The 21,248-nt window shown below is 45.1% G+C and overlaps 2 protein-coding genes and 1 long non-coding RNA gene across 3 annotated transcripts; 2 read left to right on the top strand and 1 right to left on the bottom strand.

The window, feature by feature from the left end:
* The first annotated feature begins 4,583 nt into the window (after positions 1-4,583).
* LOC117855585 (CAAX prenyl protease 1 homolog) lies at positions 4,584-15,581 on the top strand. Its single transcript, XM_072291400.1, has 15 exons — positions 4,584-4,614; positions 5,136-5,283; positions 5,409-5,493; positions 5,563-5,658; positions 6,254-6,674; positions 7,515-7,598; positions 7,772-7,834; positions 13,008-13,069; positions 13,218-13,325; positions 13,425-13,487; positions 13,589-13,681; positions 14,196-14,309; positions 14,552-14,623; positions 14,696-14,761; positions 15,043-15,581. Exons 1-15 carry the CDS (start codon positions 4,584-4,586, stop codon positions 15,178-15,180), a joined length of 1,644 nt encoding a protein of 547 aa, XP_072147501.1. The 3' UTR covers positions 15,181-15,581.
* Positions 15,582-15,586: 5 nt separating this feature from the next.
* On the top strand, positions 15,587-16,592 carry LOC140221456 (uncharacterized). Its single transcript, XR_011897243.1, has 2 exons — positions 15,587-15,993; positions 16,117-16,592. It is a non-coding gene; the product is annotated as an uncharacterized lncRNA (long non-coding RNA).
* Positions 16,593-17,520: 928 nt separating this feature from the next.
* On the bottom strand, positions 17,521-20,386 carry LOC117843836 (BTB/POZ and TAZ domain-containing protein 2). The gene is made up of 4 exons (XM_034724573.2): positions 20,054-20,386; positions 19,468-19,944; positions 18,453-18,763; positions 17,521-17,977 (listed from the first exon to the last, which is right to left on the bottom strand). The coding sequence occupies exons 1-4, from the start codon at positions 20,153-20,155 to the stop codon at positions 17,806-17,808; spliced, it is 1,062 nt and encodes a 353-aa protein (XP_034580464.1). The 5' UTR covers positions 20,156-20,386; the 3' UTR covers positions 17,521-17,805.
* Between the last annotated feature and the right edge of the window lie 862 nt (positions 20,387-21,248).

The raw sequence follows: 21,248 nt of genomic DNA, 5'->3' as shown, positions 1-21,248 counted from the left end.
TTGAAGTGTCAAATTTGCTCAATTGTTCATTCACTGCTGCTGATGGAGCTTTGTTGTAAAAGGAAAAGTAGTTAGGTTAAGTTTTTTGAAGAGTTATCTGGTCCTTCTGGATATCTGGTGCAAATTTGGATCGACTTAGCATATTCGACATCGTGATTGTGATATTCCCTGAGTCCCTGACTAAGATGACTCCGAAAATACCAGGAGTTTTTTCAGAGTTAAAAAAATTACTATGTAACGTTTCGTGAAGAGTAACTCCAACAGAATATCATTTTTGACTCTCCATTCGACACCAACAGAATATTCATTTTTACTCTCCACAGAATATCATTTTTGACTCTCCATTCGACTCCAGCAGAATATTCATTTTTGACTCTCCATTCGACTCTCAATTCAAGTTGGTGAAAAGATTTTTCTTTATATTGAATTGCTCATTTTAATAGATTATCCATTTTTCACTCTCCAAATCCTAATAGTTGTTTTTCCACTCTTCATTTTGTACATTTGGCAAGCCGGATGTGATAGCTATTCGAATAGTAATTTTGTTGGATCATAGCAGACAAATTTTAACTTCAAGAGGGAGATAGCAAGGCTGTTGGAGTTTAGCTTGGAGAGGGAGATAGCAAGACTGTTGGAGTTGCTCATGTTTTCTTTGCCTAAGCCTGGTACTTTCCCCTTGTCTGGTGGGTCAACCTCTGTGGAACCTGGCGACCTCGAGGAATTTTGGAGGTATCTGTGCAAAAAACATTTGGTCAATGTACAGGAAAGTAGGGAGCAAAGCTTGCCATTTTTTTTCGCTACACTCGCTACAGCTGGCCATGCCACCATGGCAGCCGCTCGCCATGTCACTAGGGCTATGGGAGAGCCCGAGCCAATGGACGGGATCAAGGGAGGCTGGAGCCGAGTTTGCAGGAAGCAGCAGCACGAGCTCCTCCCTTTCTTCCCCCGAGCCGGCCGGTCGACTGCACCCAGGGCCAGCTCTATAATTTGAAGGGTCCGTGGGTAAGGATGAAGATAAGGGACCGTTGAACTATTTTTTAATATGAAAACTTAAGTATACTGTACAAATAATAAAATTACTTTGCAATATATTATATAGCTCATAAAACATAACAATAGTGCAACAAAAAACTAAAAATAATAACTATTATGATTACCTCGAATAAAAATATAATGCTTCAGTTCTTTGTAAAAAACTGTTTTCGAGCATTTCTTGATGCAAAATCTTCAAGAACGGTATCAAGATTAATGTGGTCCAAAATATCCTTCTCAATGCTGCATATAGTCAAGCCATTCAATCTTTCCTGTGACATAGTTGATCTCAAATAATTTCTCAATAGTTTCAATTGGAGAAACTTCTTTCGGCTGATGCTACTGTCTGGAATAGTTAAGAGAATCCAATATGCAATGGAGACATTCGGGTAGCAATCTGCAGCTTTAACAAACTGAAGAATCTCGGATGTTGACATCAGTTGCTCTGGCAAAGATACTTGCAACACTTTTAATTCAGAGAAAAAATCATCCAAGTCAACATCAGACTTGTTGTCATGAGAAAAATATTTTGCAAAAGTAGTGCAGCACTTTCGTAGATCATTATCATCCAAGGACTTCAGATTTTCTGAGTTGAATAAGAAACCAAATATTTCTTCAAATTTCTTTAGCTGTTCAAATCGACTAGTCAATGAAGAAATAGCAGCATCCACAATAACTAGGAAGTAACTATAGATGAAAGTTGTAATTCTTTAGTTTCATCATTTTGTTCATCAAAATGCTTCTTTCTTTTACCTTGACGTTTTGTAGGAAATTTTGGCTCTATGTCCATACTAGATGCAATAGATTTTGCAGTCTCAATACTAGCATTGAAGCCTTCTTCTTTGTACTTCTGAAAATATGAGGTGAGCCCCTCAATTTGTTTGAGAGTAGCATCTAAGCACACAATCTTAGATTATAACCTTTTGCTCACAATGTTGATAGTAGATAAAATACCATCCCAGATAATCATACCAACTATAAATTCAAATTTCTCAATTGCAGTTACCAATGATTGAGCATCACTTACTGTTTTTTGGATCATCAGTAGCAGTTCTTTCCACTTCCTTCAATGCTGATATTATTTGTGGGGCTTGATACCTGATAGGTTGAACACTCTTTATTCGACTCTCCCAACGAGTATCAGATAAGGGTTTGACAGTAAACCTCTCAACATTATCAGTCAAAATTTTCCACCTTTTAGTAGAGCGTGCAAACAAATAATATATCCGTTGTATAACACCGAAGAATGAAATAGCTATCTTGGAAGCTTTTGCCATATCACAAAGAGTGAGATTCAGATTATGAGATGCACATGGCATATATAATGCTCTTGGATTAATTTCAAGCAAACGTGTCTTCACACCTTGATGTTCTCCCTTCATATTTGAACCATTGTCATAACCTTGATCACAAGGGAATTGTAGATCCATTTCTCTCGCAGGTCCTTTCTCAATTAAGATATCTTTTTTGCTATTGTCAAGATTTCTCCATGTTCTAGGATCTAAAATAGTCAAAACTGAATCTTCTTGTTCATCAATATTTGCAGTTTCAGTATTATCTGAAGGCTGTAAAGTATCACCTCCTAGAGCCTGAGTATGATCATTGGCATCAGCTTCAACATTTAAATTATGCTCTTCTGTAGCACCTCCATTAGCATCAACTTCTGCAACTTGTTCCTGCCCCTGATCTTCACTGATCTCACCATTATTTGTAACTGGAAAAAACTTATGTAGAGCACCTCTCTACGATTCTACGAACTGATCTTCTTGTTTTCTTTTTTTTTCTTTTCTGAGCACCCGACAGATGCTTCTTAGGGAAGTAGGGATGGGCTTTCCTCGGATTAGTATTCGGATTTTGCTGATCTTGCCAATGCTTTTTTGATGACTAGTCCCATATAGTCCTTTTGGGAAAATGTAGAATAATACACCTACCGAGACGAAAGCAACATCTAACATATTCAAATAAATACATTGAATTAGAAATTTTAATCCTACCACAAACGGTATAAGCATAGCGCATACAAAAAACAAATAAGATAAAAAATTGAAATACCAATCAATCGGCATGTTGCTTATGGTGACGATCAAACGAAAGTACTAAACGTTGCCTGCGGGCTGCTCCTTCCACGCAATTGACGAGTGATGGAATTACTGCACGAAGAAATAATATTAATTAGATGATTGCTTTTTTCACAAAATTGACGTAAAAGAAAATAAAGATAGAAGCGCTCGCCTCTGACACGCTCCAAGAATCCAAGATGCGGCGCTCGGTGCAATCCTGACGGTCCGTATGACGCAGGCACGCAGTGCTCGCGTCGTGGCTCACCTGAGGCCTGAATGCCTGATCCGTGATTGCTGGCAGTCTGCACGTCTGCACCCTCTGACCCGTGCAACGGCGCAACCTGCCGTCGATGATTGGATCGGCGGCGACGAATCGAGGATTGGATCACTTACTCCTGGTCGTATACGGTATACCTGCCGTCATCGAGCATGAGCTGACGGGCGACGAGGCGACGAATCGACAATTGGATCGGCAGCGGCGAGCGCGTATATGACCAGGACCAGGTATACGGTCATACGGAGAGTCACGACTAGACACGAATATGGCAAATGGATTGGCAGCCTGATCCTCCGACGGAGAGTCTGATCCTCCGTTTACCAATTTGGCAGGCCTGGCAACTTGGCCTGGCAGTTTGCTCTGAGCCTCTGATCGCTATGCGGGCCTCGCAAGTAATTACCATGCGGGCCAAGCGAGTAATTTGGAAAGTCGGGCTCTAATTGTTATGCGGGCCATTTAGAAGGTCTAAAACAAAATTCATCAATATAATTATATGTACTAAGTATCTATATGGTCATAAGCCCCCCGGCTTCATGGGCTCGGAGCGGTCGCACGGCCTGCCACCCTAGAGCCGGCCCTGACTGCACCGCCAATGTCGATCCCCTCCTGCGGTGCTCCGGCAATGGGTACCCCTCGGCAAGGCTCAGGGCTTAACAGCAACAGTTCGGATCCGCTGCATGCCCCTACTGCATTTGCAGGTGGGGCGAGGGTCAGGCTTGCACTGATGATTGACTGACCAGTGAGAGTATGTCATTCTTTGGAGGCGTGGGCCCGTTCCGGCTCATTTGTGCCACCGGCTCCCACAGGAGCAGGTAGCTGGTAGCAGCGGCCCAGCAGTCAATGCCACGGTCATTTGGAGTGAGATCAACGCCGCGGTCTTTGGGACGATTCTTAATTCTTAATTCTGATTCTTCGTGGGAAGCTGACTCTTTATAGGAGTGGTTCTGTGATTGAAAATGATTCTTTTTAATTCTTTAACATAAATTTTTAAATAAAATAAAGAATCACCTAACATAATCAAAGTCACTCTACGGAATCAACAAAAAAATCACTTCGTGCTAGAATGCATTTACCTTCATTCCTTCCCCAACTCCGGGCAGAGGAATCGAGCAAAAGCACCCGTACCCGCACCGTGTTGATCGCTCGCGCCAGCTCCGCCTCTTGGTTTCCAAAGCGACCCCCGCCGCTCCCAGCCTCCGCCTCGCCCGGCTCCAATGGCGCTGCCCTACCTGGAGGCCGTGCTGTGTAAGTCTTCGCCTCCCCGCCTCTCCGATCCTTCCATCTTGTAGAAGTCCGGTCGCTCGATCCCTACCTTATGGTTTGTCGGGTTTGGGGCTTTGGGCCATTGGGTGAGAGAAGAGTGCAGTAAGGAGCGTATGTAATTTTAACTAGTGGAGCGAGTGAAGGGATGCCTGTGAGCTACTAATCGACTAAGATTGTTGCAGTCAACTTACTTTGTGAACTTGTGTTTGTGATTCGAAACTCTATTATTCTCTATATGTAATATCATGCAGATTATATTCGATGATGTCTAATTAGTGTAAATGGTTCTTAGTAATGGAATTTCGTAATGGGTCCTTTTTCTAATTTTGTCATTGTCAACTTCTGTTGCCTTTCGTATGGGCTGCATCAATCTAAAGTTTGTCAGCAGTTATTATGAATGAAGCCTACAATTTTGGATCTTATTCCTTGGTTATGTATATATGATATGCTTGTTATTTACTTGGTATATAACTCATGCTTTTCTCAACGTGAACCCTGTGCAGGCTTTATGATTCTCGTGTACATATTTGAGACATATCTTCAGATCCGTCAGCATAGAGTCCTCAAGTTGCCAACTCTGCCAAAACCCCTGCTGGGAGTAATTAGTGACGAAAAGTTTAAGCGCTCTAGAGATTATACCCTCCACAGAAGGTTCATACAATGCTGCCGTACATTTTTGTAACCTCCATTTTGAAATATTTTCGGACTCCCAAATTCATTAGCTGGCTTATCCATCTAGATTATCAGATACTGAAGTTTTTGCTTCATCCTTACAGTTACTTCCGTTTTGTTCATGAGGCTGTGACTATATTAATGCATATCGCAATACTGTTCTTTAGAGTTCTTCCCTGGTTTTGGAAGGTAAAACGGATCCCTTGCTTCCATCAATATCGGTATGCAAGTGTTTTGGCTGATCATTTCTTTCTGCAGAAATCTGGAGAATTAGTCACAGATGTTGGTCTGAATGCTGAGAATGAGATAATACACACCCTTGCGTTCTTAGCTGGTGCCATGGTTTTGTTACAGGTATTAATAACCCGCCTCCTATGCCATGATCTATGTTAATTCAGTTATGCTTTTTCCTATCTATATTGCATTCTGATTAGCTTCAATAGTCTTTTGGCACTTAAAATGGAATATGCATAAAGCAGATATTTGCTTCCTTTCATTGAACTGATAGTTCTATTGTGCTCTAACTCCAATGCTGGATCATCTATGGGTACGATGTTAGTAGTTGGTATGACTTAGGAGTGAGGACTGGTGAGTGGAGCATTGTGAATCGTGGTTTCTATAAACGCCTTGTTGCTCATGATGCCCATGATGCCCTGCTTTTGAGTCAAAAAATGTTCTACTCTCTCTCAACCTGCTCTTTGTTGGGCTGATTTATTTTCATGATTTTTTGAAAACTCTGTTTATAGCAAAACTAAAAAAAGAAGATGACATGATTATCTATTGTCATATACTCATATTACTACCACATATCTATTTAACATTTCACTAAATGCTTAGATTTTATTTAAAAAGAAGGTACAAGGTGCATAGATCAAGAGTTTGAATTTTTTTGGGTTGAGTAGGCAGCCTTTCTGTTGATTGCTTCAGTGACATGGTCCTGGGTGTCGAGCCGCTGCCGGTGCAAGTGAGGCGCATCAGCGTCCACAACGCCAACGACCTCGACAACAAGGTTTCTGCATACAACATTGCCCGTGGCCTTCTCCAAGACATCAAACGCACAAGGGGCACGGTGGAGAGTGAGGCGTCTCGTCTGGCTGCTTTGGCCAACCTCAAGGTCAAGGACGTCGAGAAGATGATGGCCCTATACCACGAGGCCAAGGCAGCTTACGAGGCAATGCCGGAGGCGGAGAAGGGCCCGTCGGAGGAACAGATCAAGATGATGGCTGCTTTGAGCCGTCTCTCCGTCGCCCAAGAAGTCGCCCGTGTGATTCAAGATGCAGCCGCCACCATGGCATCACTCAACAAATCCCTGACCAAGAATGTGGAAGAACTCGAGGTGGAGATGAGGCGCCCCACCTTCATGGGGTGTGGTCCTCCTCCTGAAGAGTAGTGCACTGTGCGATCCTTCCATCTAGTTGGTGTCTCGATCCTTTTGGTTTATCGGGTTTGAGTCATCGGGTGAGAGATGAGTGCAGGGAGGAGCGTCTATAATTTTGACTAGTGGAGCGAGTGAAGGTATACCTGTGAGCTGCTAATCGACTAAGATAGTTGCAGTCAACTTACTTTGTGAACTTGTGTTTGTGATTGGAAGCTTTGTTCTTCTCTTTTTATAATATCATGCAGATTAGCTCTGGAGGACTTGTTTGTGTTTGTGTTTGTGTTTGTGAACTTGTTTCATATTGGAGAACTTTATGTGGCTATAGATCTCTGGAGTTTTATGTTTGTATTAGCTCTCTTGATGATGACAATATACCCTATCGTGATAGCTCCTCTATTCAACAAGTTCACTTTTGTGAGTATCTCGTTATACTTGTATAGCTCCATCGTGCTTCATTTCATCCGTTAGTTCTTGTTTTGTAGTAAATTGGCATTATCTTATCTTATAAGTCATAAGGTTCTTCTGAGTTAAGATTGAATTTCGTGGTTGCACCGGTGTCAACACCTTGTTTCTCATGATGCCCTACTTTTGAGTCAAAAAATGTTCGACTCTCCCTCGACCTGCTCTTTGTTGGGCTGATTTATTTTCATGATTTTTTGAAATCTCTGTTTATAGCAAAACTAAAAAAAGGAGATGACATGATTATCTATTGTCATATACTCATATTACTACCACATATCTATTTAACATTTCACTAAATGCTTAGATTTTGTTTAAAAAGAAGGTACAAGGTGCATAGATCAAGAGTTTGAGTTTTTTTTAGGTTGAGTAGGCAGCCTTTCTGTTGATTGCTTCATTTTACTGTCCATGATATTGGGACCACTTATTGTGGCTGCTATCATCTACATAGTACATGTAATTTCTCTTGTTCTATTGTTTAAATATTAATTAATTAACTATTATGTGTACAACACATGTTTTTCCTTTGTTCTATTTTCGTATGTTGTTTTCCTAAGGTCCACATAATCAAAATCACATATAAAATGCATCAACTGATTCCTTCAATCTTTTTTGTATTGTTTCATATTTGAGGACTTTATGTGGCTATATATCTCTCGGGTTTTATTTTTGTATTTGTTAGGAATAGCACTTGTATTCATAACAGGGGCTCTAGGCCCATATATATATAGGTACAAGAAGGGGAAAATATACAGAAAACCCCCTAATAGAAAAGGTAAACACCAACAATACATATACATCTAACACCCCCCTCAAACTCATGGTGGGTCAAGAACACTAAGTTTGGAGAGGAAAAATCTATGTTGAATACGTGTCTGTGCCTTGGTAAAGAAATCAACCAGCTGCAATTCGGAAGGCACATACTGAAGAGCAATAACCCCATCCTGAACCTGGCTCCTGTACTGTTAGACAAAAGAGGAGTCGGCACAGAAACTGAAACACCAAAATCCTCAAGCAACCACCGTAACCAAGTCACCTCTGCTGTCACAAACGCCATAGCACGCAACTCAGCCTCAGCACTCGAACGAGAAACTGCTACCTGCTTCTTAGTCTTCCAAGCAATAAGGGAACCACCAAGAAAAACACAATAGGCAGAAAGAGACCGACGATCAGAAGGATCACTATCCCATGTAGCATCACAATAAGCCATGAGATGTAAGGAACTAGAGCGAGGAAAGAATAGACGGCGTGAAATAGTCCCACGAAGATAACGTAAAACGCGAAGAAGATGACTATAATGAAGATGAGAAGGAGCTGAAACAAACTGATTCAGAATATGCACAGCATGAGATATATCAGGATGAGTAACACCAAGATAAACAAGACTCCCAACGATATGATGATAACGAGTGGGATCCTCAATGGGCTCACCATCAGTGGCGCGAAGATGAACATTAAGTTCCATGGGAGTCTCAACAGTCCGATGATCAGTAAGAGAAGCCCGATTAAGAAGATCCTGAATATACTTTTCTTGAGACAGATAGAAGCCTTCGGGCATAGAAGAAACCTCAATCCCAAGAAAGAAACTAAGAGGACCAAGATCAGACATAAGAAACGTGTCACTGAGACGGGCCTTGACAAAGGCAATATACTGAGAATCATCTCCAGTAATGATCATATCATCGACATAAAGGAGGAGAAGAGTCCGACCTTGAGGTGAAGTATGTACAAATAGGGCAGGATCATGCGCACTGGCAGAAAACCCAGCAGCAGTGACCACGGAGGCAAAACGCTGAAACCAAGCACGAGGAGCTTGTTTTAGCCCATAAAGTGAGCGACGAAGATGACAAACCATAGCCTCAGGAACAGAATACCCAGGCGGTGGCTACATATAGACCTCTTCACGCAGCTCACCATTAAGGAAGGCATTCTTGACATCAAGTTGAGAGACGGACCACCCACGAACAGAGGCCACAACAAGAAGGGTGCGAACAGTGGTCATGTGAGCAACTGGAGCAAAAGTCTCGTCATAGTCACGACCATGCTCCTGCTGAAAACCACGAGCAACAAGACGAGCTTTATAGCGCTCAAGAGAGCCATCAGAGCGAGTCTTCACCTTATAAACCCACTTACATGTAATAGGGCGCATATTGGCAGGACGAGGAACAAGATCCCACGTGTGAGTGCGCTCAAGAGCAGCAATCTCCTCAGCCATAGCGTGTTGCCATTCCGGATGAGGAAGAGCATCATGATAAGATGACGGCTCTGAAAGAACAGTGACAGCATAAGCAGAAGGAGAATAACAATCAGGATGCCTACGAAGACGATGACTATGACGAAGAAGCTGCTCAGGAGGTGATTCCTCTGAAAGAGAGGCCTCAGTAGGAGAAGAAGGCATATTAAACGAAGAGGGCACAATAGAAGATGTCACATCAGAAGAAGATGGCACATCAGAGGGCCGAACTCTACGAGTATAGACATGTGTCACCAGTGGCTTCACAGAAAAATCAGTAGGACATTCCGGAGAAGTAGACTCTGGGGAAAGCACATCAGCACGATGAACAGGAGAGGAGACTAAGAAGGGACCACTTGAGGAGGTGCCGGATGAGATAAAGGGGTGATAGCAATAGAAGTATCAGGTAATATTAAGAAGGAGAGGGGATCGACCAAAGACTCCGGGGAAACATCAGAAGAAGGACGAGGATAGAAAGGATGAGATTCATCAAAAATAACATCCCGAGAAATCCGTATCCTATGCCCAACTGGGTCCCAACAACGATATCCCTTATGCTCAGAACTATAGCCGAGAAAAACACACTCGACAAATTGAGCAGTCAGCTTCGTGCGTTCATGAGGTGCAAGAAGCACATAGCACACACAGCCAAAGAGACGAAGACTAGAATAGTCAGGCACCTTATTTAGAAGACGCTCAAAAGGAATCTCACCATGAAGCGCAGAAGAAGGTTGAATGTTAGTTAAATAAGTGGATGTAGACACAGCCTCAGCCCAAAAGTGAGGCGGAATAGAAGAAGCAAGCAGAAGAGTACGAGCAGTCTCAAGGAGATGACGATGCTTGCGTTCGGCCACACCATTCTGAGCATGGGCACCAGGACAAGAAAACTGAGCAAGAGTGCCCTACTCAGAGAGAACTTGATGAAGGGCTACTGAAAGGTACTCGCCTGCAGAGTCAGCATGAAAGACACGGATAGAAGTGTCAAAATGAGTGTGGATCATAGAAGTAAAAGACTTATAGATGGATAAAGCCTCGGTATGATGTTTCATAAAATAAATCCATGTATGATGAGAAAAATCATCTATGAATATAATATAGTATCGATGGCCCCCTTTAGAAACAAAGGGAGCAGGACCCAGACATCCGAATGAACAAGATCAAAAGGACGCTGTGACACAGACTCACTAGAATGATATTGAAGCTGAATTTGCTTGCCCAGCCGACAACCCTGACACTGAGCTAAAGACTCATGAACTGAAACAGAATCTAGAAGACCACGACGAATCAAACTAGATAGACGGGAGCCACATAGATGACCCAAGCAATGATGCCACTGATCAAAAGATACGGTCGATGAAGCAGCCAAAGCGGAGCCAACTAGACTGACAAGCACAGCGGAAGGAAGATGAAGCCAGTCAAGCTCCCAAAGATGCTGAGAATCATGACGACGAGGGCCAATCCCAACCAGCTGACCCGTGCGACGATCCTGAACATAACAAAAATCAGGATCAAGAATGACACGACAGTCATGATCAGTAAGCTGGCCAGCGGACATGAGCTGCATGGTCAGATCGGGAACATAAGAAACATTAGGGACATGAAAAGAGTCAGATAGGAGAGTGCCATGTCCGACAACAGGAAGAGAAGAACCATCGGCTGTATGAACAGTAGGAGAACCAGGTGGAGATCGTATGGAAGAAAGACAGGTGCAATCAGGAGTCATATGAAATGAAGCACCAGAATCAAGAATCCATGGACAAATACCTGGAGTAGACGTGGAAGGTGATCCCAAAGTGGAAGACTGCGAAGCAGCAGCAGAACCTATAGGTGCAGAGGGTTGAGTCACAGAACCCGCAGCGCCTGGTGACGTAGAGGTAACAAGACGACTGAGCAACCTGATGATCTCCTATGTCTCAGAACCAGCAGAACTCCTCTGAGGACTTCTAGAACCAGAACCACCAGTAGCACTAGCACCCAGCGAAGAACGAGCAGAACCATCAGGAGCACTAGGACCCTGTGAAGAACATCCACCGCGGCGAGACTGACCCTCACGAGACTGAGCCTTCTTCTTCCAGTAACAAAATGCCTCCCCATGATTATCCTTGCCACACCAATCACATTTAAGACCACCCCCTCGACTCTCAGAAGAAGGCACCGCAGGACGAGTAGAGGAGCTGGCAGCCAAAATTGAAGAATATCGCATCAATCCAGCAACAAGAAGGCGAGTTTCCTCATTACGAACAGCAGCAAGAGCCTCCATCAGGGAGACACAAGGATGGCGAGCAAGCAGTTGTGCACGAAGTGGCTCAAACTCATCCCAAAGACGCGTCAAGAAGTCGTAGGTGCGACGAAACTCAAGAGCCTGCTGCTGACCCAGGCAGGACTAGCAGTTGCTAGGAGACAACGGAGGACTAAGAGTGTCGAGCTGGCGCCAAATAGTAGAAATCTGACCATAGAAATCATCAACGGTACCATCACCCTGTCGAACGAGCTGCTCCTGACGAATGGCTACAAGAAAAGTAGACTGACCAGTGGGCTCATAACGTGTGCGAAGAAAAGCTTACATCTGATGTGCAAAATCAAGCTCAATAATATCAGCCGAAACCCTGTCCTCAATGCTAGCAACAAGAATAGAAGCAGCTCGAGCATCCTCATCAACCCATGTCCGGCATGCAGTAAATTGAGACTCATACAACGTAAGACCATCATCATAATCAGCAAGGAGCTTCGCCACATCTGCATCATGAGTAGCAAGCAACCGATCCATCTCTGCAGCCGTAGCCTTCTCTGGAATCACTGGCTTCGCAGGAAGCACCGGGTATATAGGAGCAGTAGGACGAGGTGGACAAGGCAACTCGCCAGTAAGAAACTCCCAAAGACGAAGACCACGCATATGAATCCGTAGATGAAGAACCCAATCGCGATAGTTGTTGCCATTGAACAGTATCGGGCAACGTAACACTGGGACACCACTAGACGAAGGAGCCGAAGGAGCCATGGCGACAACGAGAGCGCAAGGAAAACAACGGCGGGCGACGGCGAGAGTGCAGAAGAAAAGCGGCGCAAGCGTGTTTTTTTTTCCAGAAACGCACGCGCACAACACAAAGTAGCGGTGCAGTTTTTTTTATGGGACCTAACTCCTTCACAGGAGTCTTATCCTGTCACGTGGTCTGCACCGCACCGCACAGCACATGCGGACGAGCGGGGTGGCCACGAGGCACCAGAGCAGAGCGGCGCGGGCGGGCGGGGCGCCGGGGCTACGCAGGTGGGCGGCGACTCCGGCGGGACGGGCGGAGCGTCGGGGCGGCATGGGCGGCGACTCTGGCGGGCGGGTGGAGAGCCGGACGACGACGAGTCCGGCGGGTGGAGAGCCGGACGGGCGGCGGCCGGAGTTGACGGAGGAGAATAGCACGCAAGTGCAACGTGCGGAGGAAAAAAAAAAGAAACCCTAGGGCAGATTGGGAAGAAACCTAACCCTAGTTCGGCTCTGTACCATGTTAGGAATAGCACTTGTATTCATAACAGGGGGCTCTAGGCCCATATATATATAGGTACAAAAAGGGGAAAATATACAGAAAACCCCCTAATAGAAAAGGTAAACACCAACGGTACATATACATCTAACAATATTAGCTCTCTTGATGGTGACAATATACCCTATCGTGATAGCTCCTCTGTTCAACAAGTTCACTCCTGTGAGTATCTCGTTATACTTTAGTTATAACTCCATAGTGCTTCATCCACTAGTTCTTGTTTCATAGTAAATTAGCTTTATCTTATCTTATAAGTCGAAAGGTTATTCTGAGTTAAGATTGAATTTTGTGGTTGCACTGGTGTCAACAGCTTCCTGGAGTACTCAGGGAGAAAATAGAGAAGTTGGCAGCTTCCCTCAAGTTTCCTTTGAAAAAGCTTTTCGTGGTAGATGGCTCTACCAGATCAAGCCAAGGTAATGTATGTTGATTACTCTACGTCCAGAGTCTTGGTTCATGGATAACTCAACTAGTAAACGATAGTTTAATGCTGCTATTAGAACTAACAATTCTATTTCAGGCTTACATGTACGGGTTTTACAAAAATAAACGAATAGTACTCTATGACGCGTTGATTCAGCAGGTTCTATGCCTCAGAATATCTTTCATTTACCGCTTACTTTGTTTCATAAAAAGATTGGCATGCGTGCACAAAGTTAATCTGTTTCTATTTGCTGATTTCAGAGTAGTAATGAGGATGAGATAGTTTCTGTTATTACACATGAACTTGGGCACTGGAAACTCAATCATGCTCTATATTCCTTTTTAGCTTTCCAGGTATTCTCTGTTTCAAATAACCAATTACGACCTTTCACCTTTGCATACCATTTATTTATCTAGTTGTGTTGCACTAGCATTTGAGTACTTGTTAGCTAAAGGAATGTAGCTATCTAGTGAGATTTTCTTTAAGATGTGAGTTCGCCCCAAAAGAAACGGGTCCTCCATGGCTTCTCCTTAAAAGGAATGTAGCATCGCTTTCCGTGACCACGTTGTATTAGAAGGTAAGACTGAAAACTATGGTTGGGGGTGGGGCTTGGGACTACTGATAAGAAAGGTGTATCCACATATAAGTGGTCGGCCACTGGAACTGGTCACCAATTTTCAGGGGACGTGTTATGATGGGTGGCTGCTAGATTAAGTTCCTTGCTTAGAACAGCTGAAGTAAGCTCAGGCAGGCGGGCTCATTAAATGAATGAGTATTTAAGAAAGCAAATCCTAGCATTAGGTGCCTGAAGCAAATGAGAAAGACTGTTATCTTTCTAGCCTTTCATTTCACCATCTTTTTGTGCAGCTACTTATGTTTCTCCAATTTGGAGGATATACTCTAGTAAGGAACTCCAAAGGTCTATTTAAAAGTTTTGGTTTCAGTGATCAGCCGATAATAATTGGATTGATCATTTTCCAGGTATGTTATGAACATATTTTGAAACAAGCGTTGTCATTCTATATTATTCTTTCTCGAGATTATTGGTGCCAACTACCAAGATCTGGCTAACAAGACAAATCTGTTTGAAACGGAATCCAATCATAGATGTTTATACTTTTCATTTAAACTCACGTTGAAAATTGAGGTGCGTGGTAGTTCTATGAATTTCCAGCATTGTTATCGTTGTTGTTCAATTGATGCATGCGTTGCTTTGATTGTAGTATGCCATAATGCCTCTCCAACACCTTCTGAACTTTTGCTTCAACCTTGTCAGCAGAGCATTTGAATATCAGGTCTGCCTTCAAGTTTCCTGCTATTGATAGCTTTAAAGCTTTTGCTAGCACTCACTTTAATCCAATTTCTAGGCTGACGCCTTTGCCAAGAACCTTGGATACGCCCCTCAGCTTCGAGCAGCCCTTGTTAAACTACAGGTAACCATCTAGATGCCATTTTAATTGAACCTATGTTTCTTTTAGTTGGCAATGGCATTACTGTATTGTTTTTTTTTTCCAAAGGACATCTGAAATGCAACGCAAGGTGATCATATATATTGCATGCTTTCACTCCCGTTGCAATCGAGCAACTTCATTTTTCACTGGCATCCCTTGTTTTACTCGTTAGTGAGACCGTTGGTTACTTGGTTTATGCAGTGTAGTGTTAAACTGCCACAATATTTACATTCAGTAACCTGAAGCATGCCCTAAAATTTCAGGAAGAGAACTTGTTTGCAATGAACACCGACCCATGGTATTCTTCATATCATCACTACTCCCACCCACCTCTTGTGGAAAGGCTTCAGGCTCTGGAGGATCCAGACAGCGAAGAAAGAAGACTCTTAGAGATTGTATAGCCATGCTAACGATGTACGTGTTGTACCTTGTACACCAAGCCACATTGGCTATATATATGAAATGTCCAAGGGTGTGACTGTGAGATGTTTCCGAATTCTCTACAAAGACTAATCTGAACCCAACAGAACTGATGTTGTTCTTGAAGGGCAAAACCCTGATCCTTGTGTGAGGCTTTCATACGGAGCCAAGCTGGGACTGATCAGAAGCAGCTAGACCAACTGACCAAGGCATGGTAAACAGTAAACTCAACTACACAAAATGATCAAACCACGGCGTCCAATTGCGTGGAGCAAGCTAGATCATGCCATGTGGCTCGCTGGCTGCTTGGCTACCTCTGATTGAGACGTCGTCGCATTGCCTGCGTCTTAAAACTAGCTATGCCTCTGAAGTCTGATGGAGGGGGCCGCAAGAAGTAGCCACCGCGAGGGAGACCTTGGATTCAGCTAACCGATGAGGCTCCGGAAACAAGAGATTCTTCGCAGGACATCTAGTTCTTGGGAGACTAGTTTAAGCCCAAGGCGGGAGAAAGGCGAGATGGCAGAGGCGTTGTGCTCACAACTCTACTGACAAAAAAAAAAATCCATATGTCATTTGACCTGTCACCTTCTTGTTGGAATGCTCTGACACGAGCCACCCTGCATAGGCTGCATTATATATTCACACACGCACGCCGCACGCGCACACGACGCGCGAGAGGCTGAGGGCACAAGCAGCTACAGAAGGAGGGATGAGGCTCGTTGGTCTCGTGAGCCTGGTCGCTCTCATCTTCCTGCTCAGCTTCAGGTCCCTGCTCCATCAGCAAGTGCTTGTTGGTAAGTACCCTAGCCATTGGATTATTAGCTGCGTGATTCACCAGCTGCGTTTCGCTGTGGCCATCTGCTTCTCTGTAACAGAAAGTCTGAACTGAAACTTTTTCTTTCGTTTCGTGGAAGGAGAAGGTGCAGCAGCAGCAGCAGCAGCAGCGAACGGGTGCCATGGCAGGAACCGGCAGCGTCATCAGCACGCCGAGGAGTGGGCCGAGGAGAGGAAGAGGATGCGGTGGTTCATGACGAGGGACTACGCGCGGGCCCGGCGGCACACGCCGAGGAACAACCGGCTGGATCCTTAGCGACGATGGCTGATGGCGCTGGCCGATCAAACAAGTTGTTGATCATCCTTGGTCTCCAGTGTGCAGTCGTCTCACTCAACGCACACAAGTTTTGCCCCCCTGACCATAGTAGGATACATAGATAGCAGTGGTAGGAGTCAAGTTATAATTTTTTATATAGAAGTAAAATGTTTTCGTTCCGCTGAAGCCTGTGAGGAGGATCGAATTGTTGCGGTTTATTTACTGGTTTTAAATCTGTGAAGCTGCTGCTATGCTCTGATAGTTCAGCGAACAAGTCAGTTTGGTATCCTCTCGTTTCGTCTCTCTCAACTCTGAAGCGAACATGGTTGCAAGCTGATTCAGAGTTCAGGCTTCCCTCCATCGTTTCTCCTGGTCCAGAGTTCAGGCTTCAAAGCCGGCAAAAACGGTTCGGGCAGGTCGACTAATGGAAATGTCGATCGGAATGAATTAGGAACAGCTTAATCCTTTCTCCTGGTTCACATGCACGCCTTGCTACGGTCGTACTGTGAAACCCAAGAAGCGGCATTGATCATAGTGAAAATCACATGGCTTATCTAGGGCTCCGTGGTAGACTAGAGTCAAGCAAGTGATTAGGACTTTGACCACGGATTAAACGTAACGGGCACTACTTGTTTTTATGTACTGGTGGTTACGTAGCCTGCGTAGGCTATCTGCTGTGTCTTCTGCAGGTGCAGTAGGACACTGGCTGAAAACTGAGGTTCAGAGCTGTTACTCCTGGTAGACACTAACACTCGTCTCGAATGAGTATCTTACGCATATCACTAGCTTGCTGAGTTCCCCTATATACAAAAAAAAAAAAGCTTGCTGAGTATCACCTTTAGCTGAACTAGTAGAAAGACTGAAAGAGTAGCACATGAACAGTAAAAGCTTCACCAAATCGGCAAATTCTTATTCAGAAGCCGTTGAAGACCCTCCTCTTTCAGACCGGGAAAAGTCGGTGGCGTTTCTGCTTTTCGTTCCATAACTCGAGGCTCGTGTTCGCCAACCCGTCGTCTATCTCCTAAACCTAAAGATGCTGCTTTGTTCTCCACGCCGTGGTCCTTCGTAGTACGAAATGGTTGTTGGGTGTTTGCAAAAACAGGATGCTTTTGCGTTGCACTGGCCGCCAAGTCAAACGAGGTAGCTGGCTTGCTTGCATTCTCTGCATACGGAGCAACTTCAGAATGCAAGCAACTTTGCAGTAGAACTTTGCATTGTTTTCTACTCCAACTTACGGGACGATTTGGAATTAGTGAATGAATATCAATGTATTCTTGGGTACAGGTTGAACTTTGGCGCCATCCCGACTCCGACACTGTCACAACTCACAAGGATGCCACATACTAATATTGTAGGCATCGGGCTTCTTTGGCCACGCGTAGATGCAGGTGTGTAATTTCAGTATTCCTCCCAAAAGAACTATAGAAGGAATACTGCCAAAGTGCCAAAGCATACAATGTAAAACAAGATTTGCGTTGGCTATCTGCAGAACTGTTTCCTCCATCTTCTTCCCTTTTTATCTGAATCTACCAGCTCTACGGCTGCTGTATTTCGCCCATGACTTCTTCACAGCCTCTGGTACCTCCCTGCTGGCCAACGCAGGCATCACCCTAGCTCTGGTTACTTTTTTCACCAGAAGCTTCCATGTCTTGTCAACTCCCTCTTCCTGCATCTTGGCCTTGAGGTTGCTGGAACAGGAAAAGAAATCCTTCAGATTCAGAGCAAATGATTTTTTTTTTTGAAACGAGAGAGCAAATGATTTTTGTAAAGCCACATGTACAGTCACTGTAAATATGCCCTATAAAGGTTATGGTGAATAACTGAATCTGAATACCATCTACAGACACGTCACACGTGCCTCTTGGCCATGTGCACTTTCAGGAATAGTCAGATGGTCGTTCAGATTTCATTTTTCTTTCATGCCATTCATGTGCAAGTGCAACTGCACCAAACGTGACCGAAAAGTACATCTTCAGTAGGGACAGAACAGTGGCAGGTTGCAAGTAGTTGCAACCACAAAACTGAGCACTGTTCCTGCGCGTTGCTACCAACTGGCACTACAGTCACGACCATTCACACGCACAACCAAAAAAAGGAAAAAAGAAACCAAAATTCCACACGACATTGACGTGTGATAGTTTCAAGTGCATGCACTGCATTTACCTGCACAAGGGAACCCTGCAAGGCTCGCCGCCGGCGCGTTCGCAGACGGAGGCGTGGAGCCGGAGGAGCTGGAACGCGCGCCGGCAGCGCTGGCAGGCGGCGGGCTTCCTGTTCCGGCCGCCGCACGCGGCGAAGTGCCGCATGAGCTGCTCGAGGCCCCGGCGCACGCCGTCCTCGCACGGCGAGGCTTCTTTGCACGCTTCCCAGGCGCCGTCGGCGGCGGCGAAGATGTGATCCAGGAGGACCATGGCGTCGCTGAGCTGCCGGTACACGTGCTGGGACGCGCGCTCCCTCTCCCACCTCTCCTTTCTCTGTCAGAAAAAAAGAAATGGTTGAGACCGACGTGTCCGTGTCAGGGGATTGGAGGAGATTTGTTGAATCGTGGAACTCGTGGTCTATTTGGATTTCGGTGTTCGTTTGGACTTTGAAGTGTAGCAGCATTTGGAGTGTGTTCGGAAAAAAAAAGCAGCATTTGGAGTGTACTTCTGTACCAGAGCATGTGGCCAAACTTGCAAACTCTTGCGTCAATCTGAACGGAATTCAGGGTTAGATTTTTGGAAGATTGATAAATGATAAGCTAGTGGTTTGTCGCATTGATAATGAGATATCAGTGTATCTGCCTATATGCAAATCAGATTTCCTATGCAAATTCAATACCCGATTTTAGGTGGGCAGGAAGCCAGGAACTATCTCCAGCAGAAGCTGATGTGTCGTATAATTCTTTATAGGAGCAATGCGTCTTGTGATCTTGGTGTATCAAGAGGTTGTTTTAAAATCCCCAATGGCATCACTTGACAGTTAAAAGATGAATCATGCAGATGTGAAATCATATGCAGATTACCGTATCAAACGTTAATCTACAATACACCGGCAGTTGTTCTAAAACGTTAATCTGACAGTGCCATGACTAGGCTACTTATTTCTTTATTCTTATCTACAAAAACTTATTTCTTTTATTATCCGAAAAATAAATAAAACAAGTGCCGTGTAACAGCTAGGTCGAGGAGGGGCGCACCTGGTCGGCGTCGTGGAGGAGCTGGAGCAGCTCGAGCTGGAGCCCGGCGTCGTGGCGGCCGGCGAACCGCCACCCCTCGGATCGCTGGACGGCGGCCAGGTCCTTGGCCGCGAGGCGCGCGCACGCCAGGTGCAGCCGCGGCGCGTCGCAGAGCGCCGCCAGCTTCAGCGCGTCCACCGCGCGCTCCGCGGTCAGCCGCGCCGCCACCGCCGCCTCCACGCGCCGCTTCAGCCACGGGACGCGGTACGCGTGCGCCAGCGCCAGCAGCGCCGCCCCGTGCGCGCCCAACGCGTCCTCCCCCCAATCTTCGGCCGCCGCCGCCTTCTCCCTGCTGGGATCGGGGCAGCAGTAGAGGAAGTGGAGGAAGGCGGCGACGGCGTCGGACGGCGCGCCGAGGACGCGGACGACGGTGCGGTCGGCGTCCCACCCGCGCCGCGCGCCTACGATCATCCGCTCCAGCACCGGCGATGCCGCGGCCTTTGATCCGCCATCGAATTCCCAATGCAATAATACGAAGAAATCCGATCAGCGGCGGGTGATTCATCATCCATCCACACAAGAAAATCAACAAAGAAATCGCACTCACAAGAACTGAGGAATGCGCCGGGATGCTGCTCCCGTCGGACGTGACGACCCGCACGTCGGCCGGCGACGCCCGGAGCGCAGCGAAATCCGCGCGCGGCGCCATTGCAAGTTAAAGAACTTGCTGTAGGATCCCCGTGTGCCTCTGCTCTTGGGATGATATAGCAAAATTCAAGAGCACCGCGATCTATAAGACCTGGAAGGATTACCAGAGAGGAAAGCTGCGCTAGAAAGAATGAGTATAAGTGTGAAAGAACGAAAGAATGAGCTCAGGCACAGCTAGGATGAAGGACCGAAGGACTGAGTTTTTATATACAGGGTGCACGCGGTCGGAAAGCGACCCGGAAGATTTTGAAGCGCTATTTATAGGTCCAAAAAGTTGCCGTTCCACGGTGCCAACCGACACGCCCCTCCAAGTCGAAATTTCCCAAATATTCATTTTTTAATGGAAGACCTTCCAAAAAAAATTGCGAGTAAGACTTCCAAAAATTCTAACACGTAAAAGAAATAACAAGCGTGATACATTTGAATATACTAGCAATTATTCGGCCGATGTCGTTAGCCACACAATCTATGAAGATGGACAGGATCGACTTATCCTCCCTCTCACCACCGCCCATTGCTTCTTCTTCTTCTTTTTTCCTTATTAGAAGAATAGTGCCATGTCATTTGACGGTCCATGCCCATAGCGCCTGACGCATTCTCTCTACCTAGCTCCTCCTCAGGTCATGTTTGAATCCAAATGCAAAATTTTAGCCCTCTTAATAGGAGGACTAATTAAGGGTCTGTCTACTTGTAACCCGAGTGTTATTCTGGTCAGGGCCGATCCTAAGATTTGGGAGGCCCGGGGCGAAAGTAAAATTTGGGGCATTTTAATATAAATATTATATAAATATATATAAAATATTACTAATACATAATTAAATGTATCTAAAAGCAATATTCATATCAAATTATTTATACGTATTACCTTAAAAGTTTCTTCTAACATTCCTCGATGCAAAGTCACTTATGATAGAGTTTATGTCAATCTCATCCAATAATTTCTTCTCGATGCATAATGTTGCCAAACCATTTAACCTCTCCTGAGTCATTGTTGACCTCAAATAGTTCCTCAATAACTTCAACTTTGAAAAGCTTCTTTCAGCCGATGCGACAGTCACATGCACAGTAAATAAGAGTCGGTAAGCAATGGAGAC

The sequence above is a fragment of the Setaria viridis genome, chromosome 1, assembly GCF_005286985.2.
Source record: "Setaria viridis chromosome 1, Setaria_viridis_v4.0, whole genome shotgun sequence".
NCBI lineage: Eukaryota > Viridiplantae > Streptophyta > Magnoliopsida > Poales > Poaceae > Setaria > Setaria viridis.
The sequence above is the reverse complement of the archived record's forward strand: the minus strand, read 5'-3'. Positions and strand labels throughout refer to the sequence as shown.

Coding starts and splice junctions, on each gene's coding strand:
- LOC117855585 (XM_072291400.1), top strand. CDS start 4,584: ATGGCGCTGCCCTACCTGGAGGCCGTGCTGT. Junction 13,488..13,588: donor ATGACGCGTTGATTCAGCAG/GTTCTATGCCTC, acceptor TGCTGATTTCAG/AGTAGTAATGAGGATGAGAT. Junction 14,310..14,551: donor TTGGATTGATCATTTTCCAG/GTATGTTATGAA, acceptor CTTTGATTGTAG/TATGCCATAATGCCTCTCCA.
- LOC117843836 (XM_034724573.2), bottom strand. CDS start 20,155: ATGGCGCCGCGCGCGGATTTCGCTGCGCTCCGGGCGTCGCCGGCCGAC. Junction 19,945..20,053: donor CGGCGCATTCCTCAGTTCTT/GTGAGTGCGATT, acceptor GGCGGATCAAAG/GCCGCGGCATCGCCGGTGCT. Junction 17,978..18,452: donor TGCAGGGTTCCCTTGTGCAG/GTAAATGCAGTG, acceptor TTCCTGTTCCAG/CAACCTCAAGGCCAAGATGC.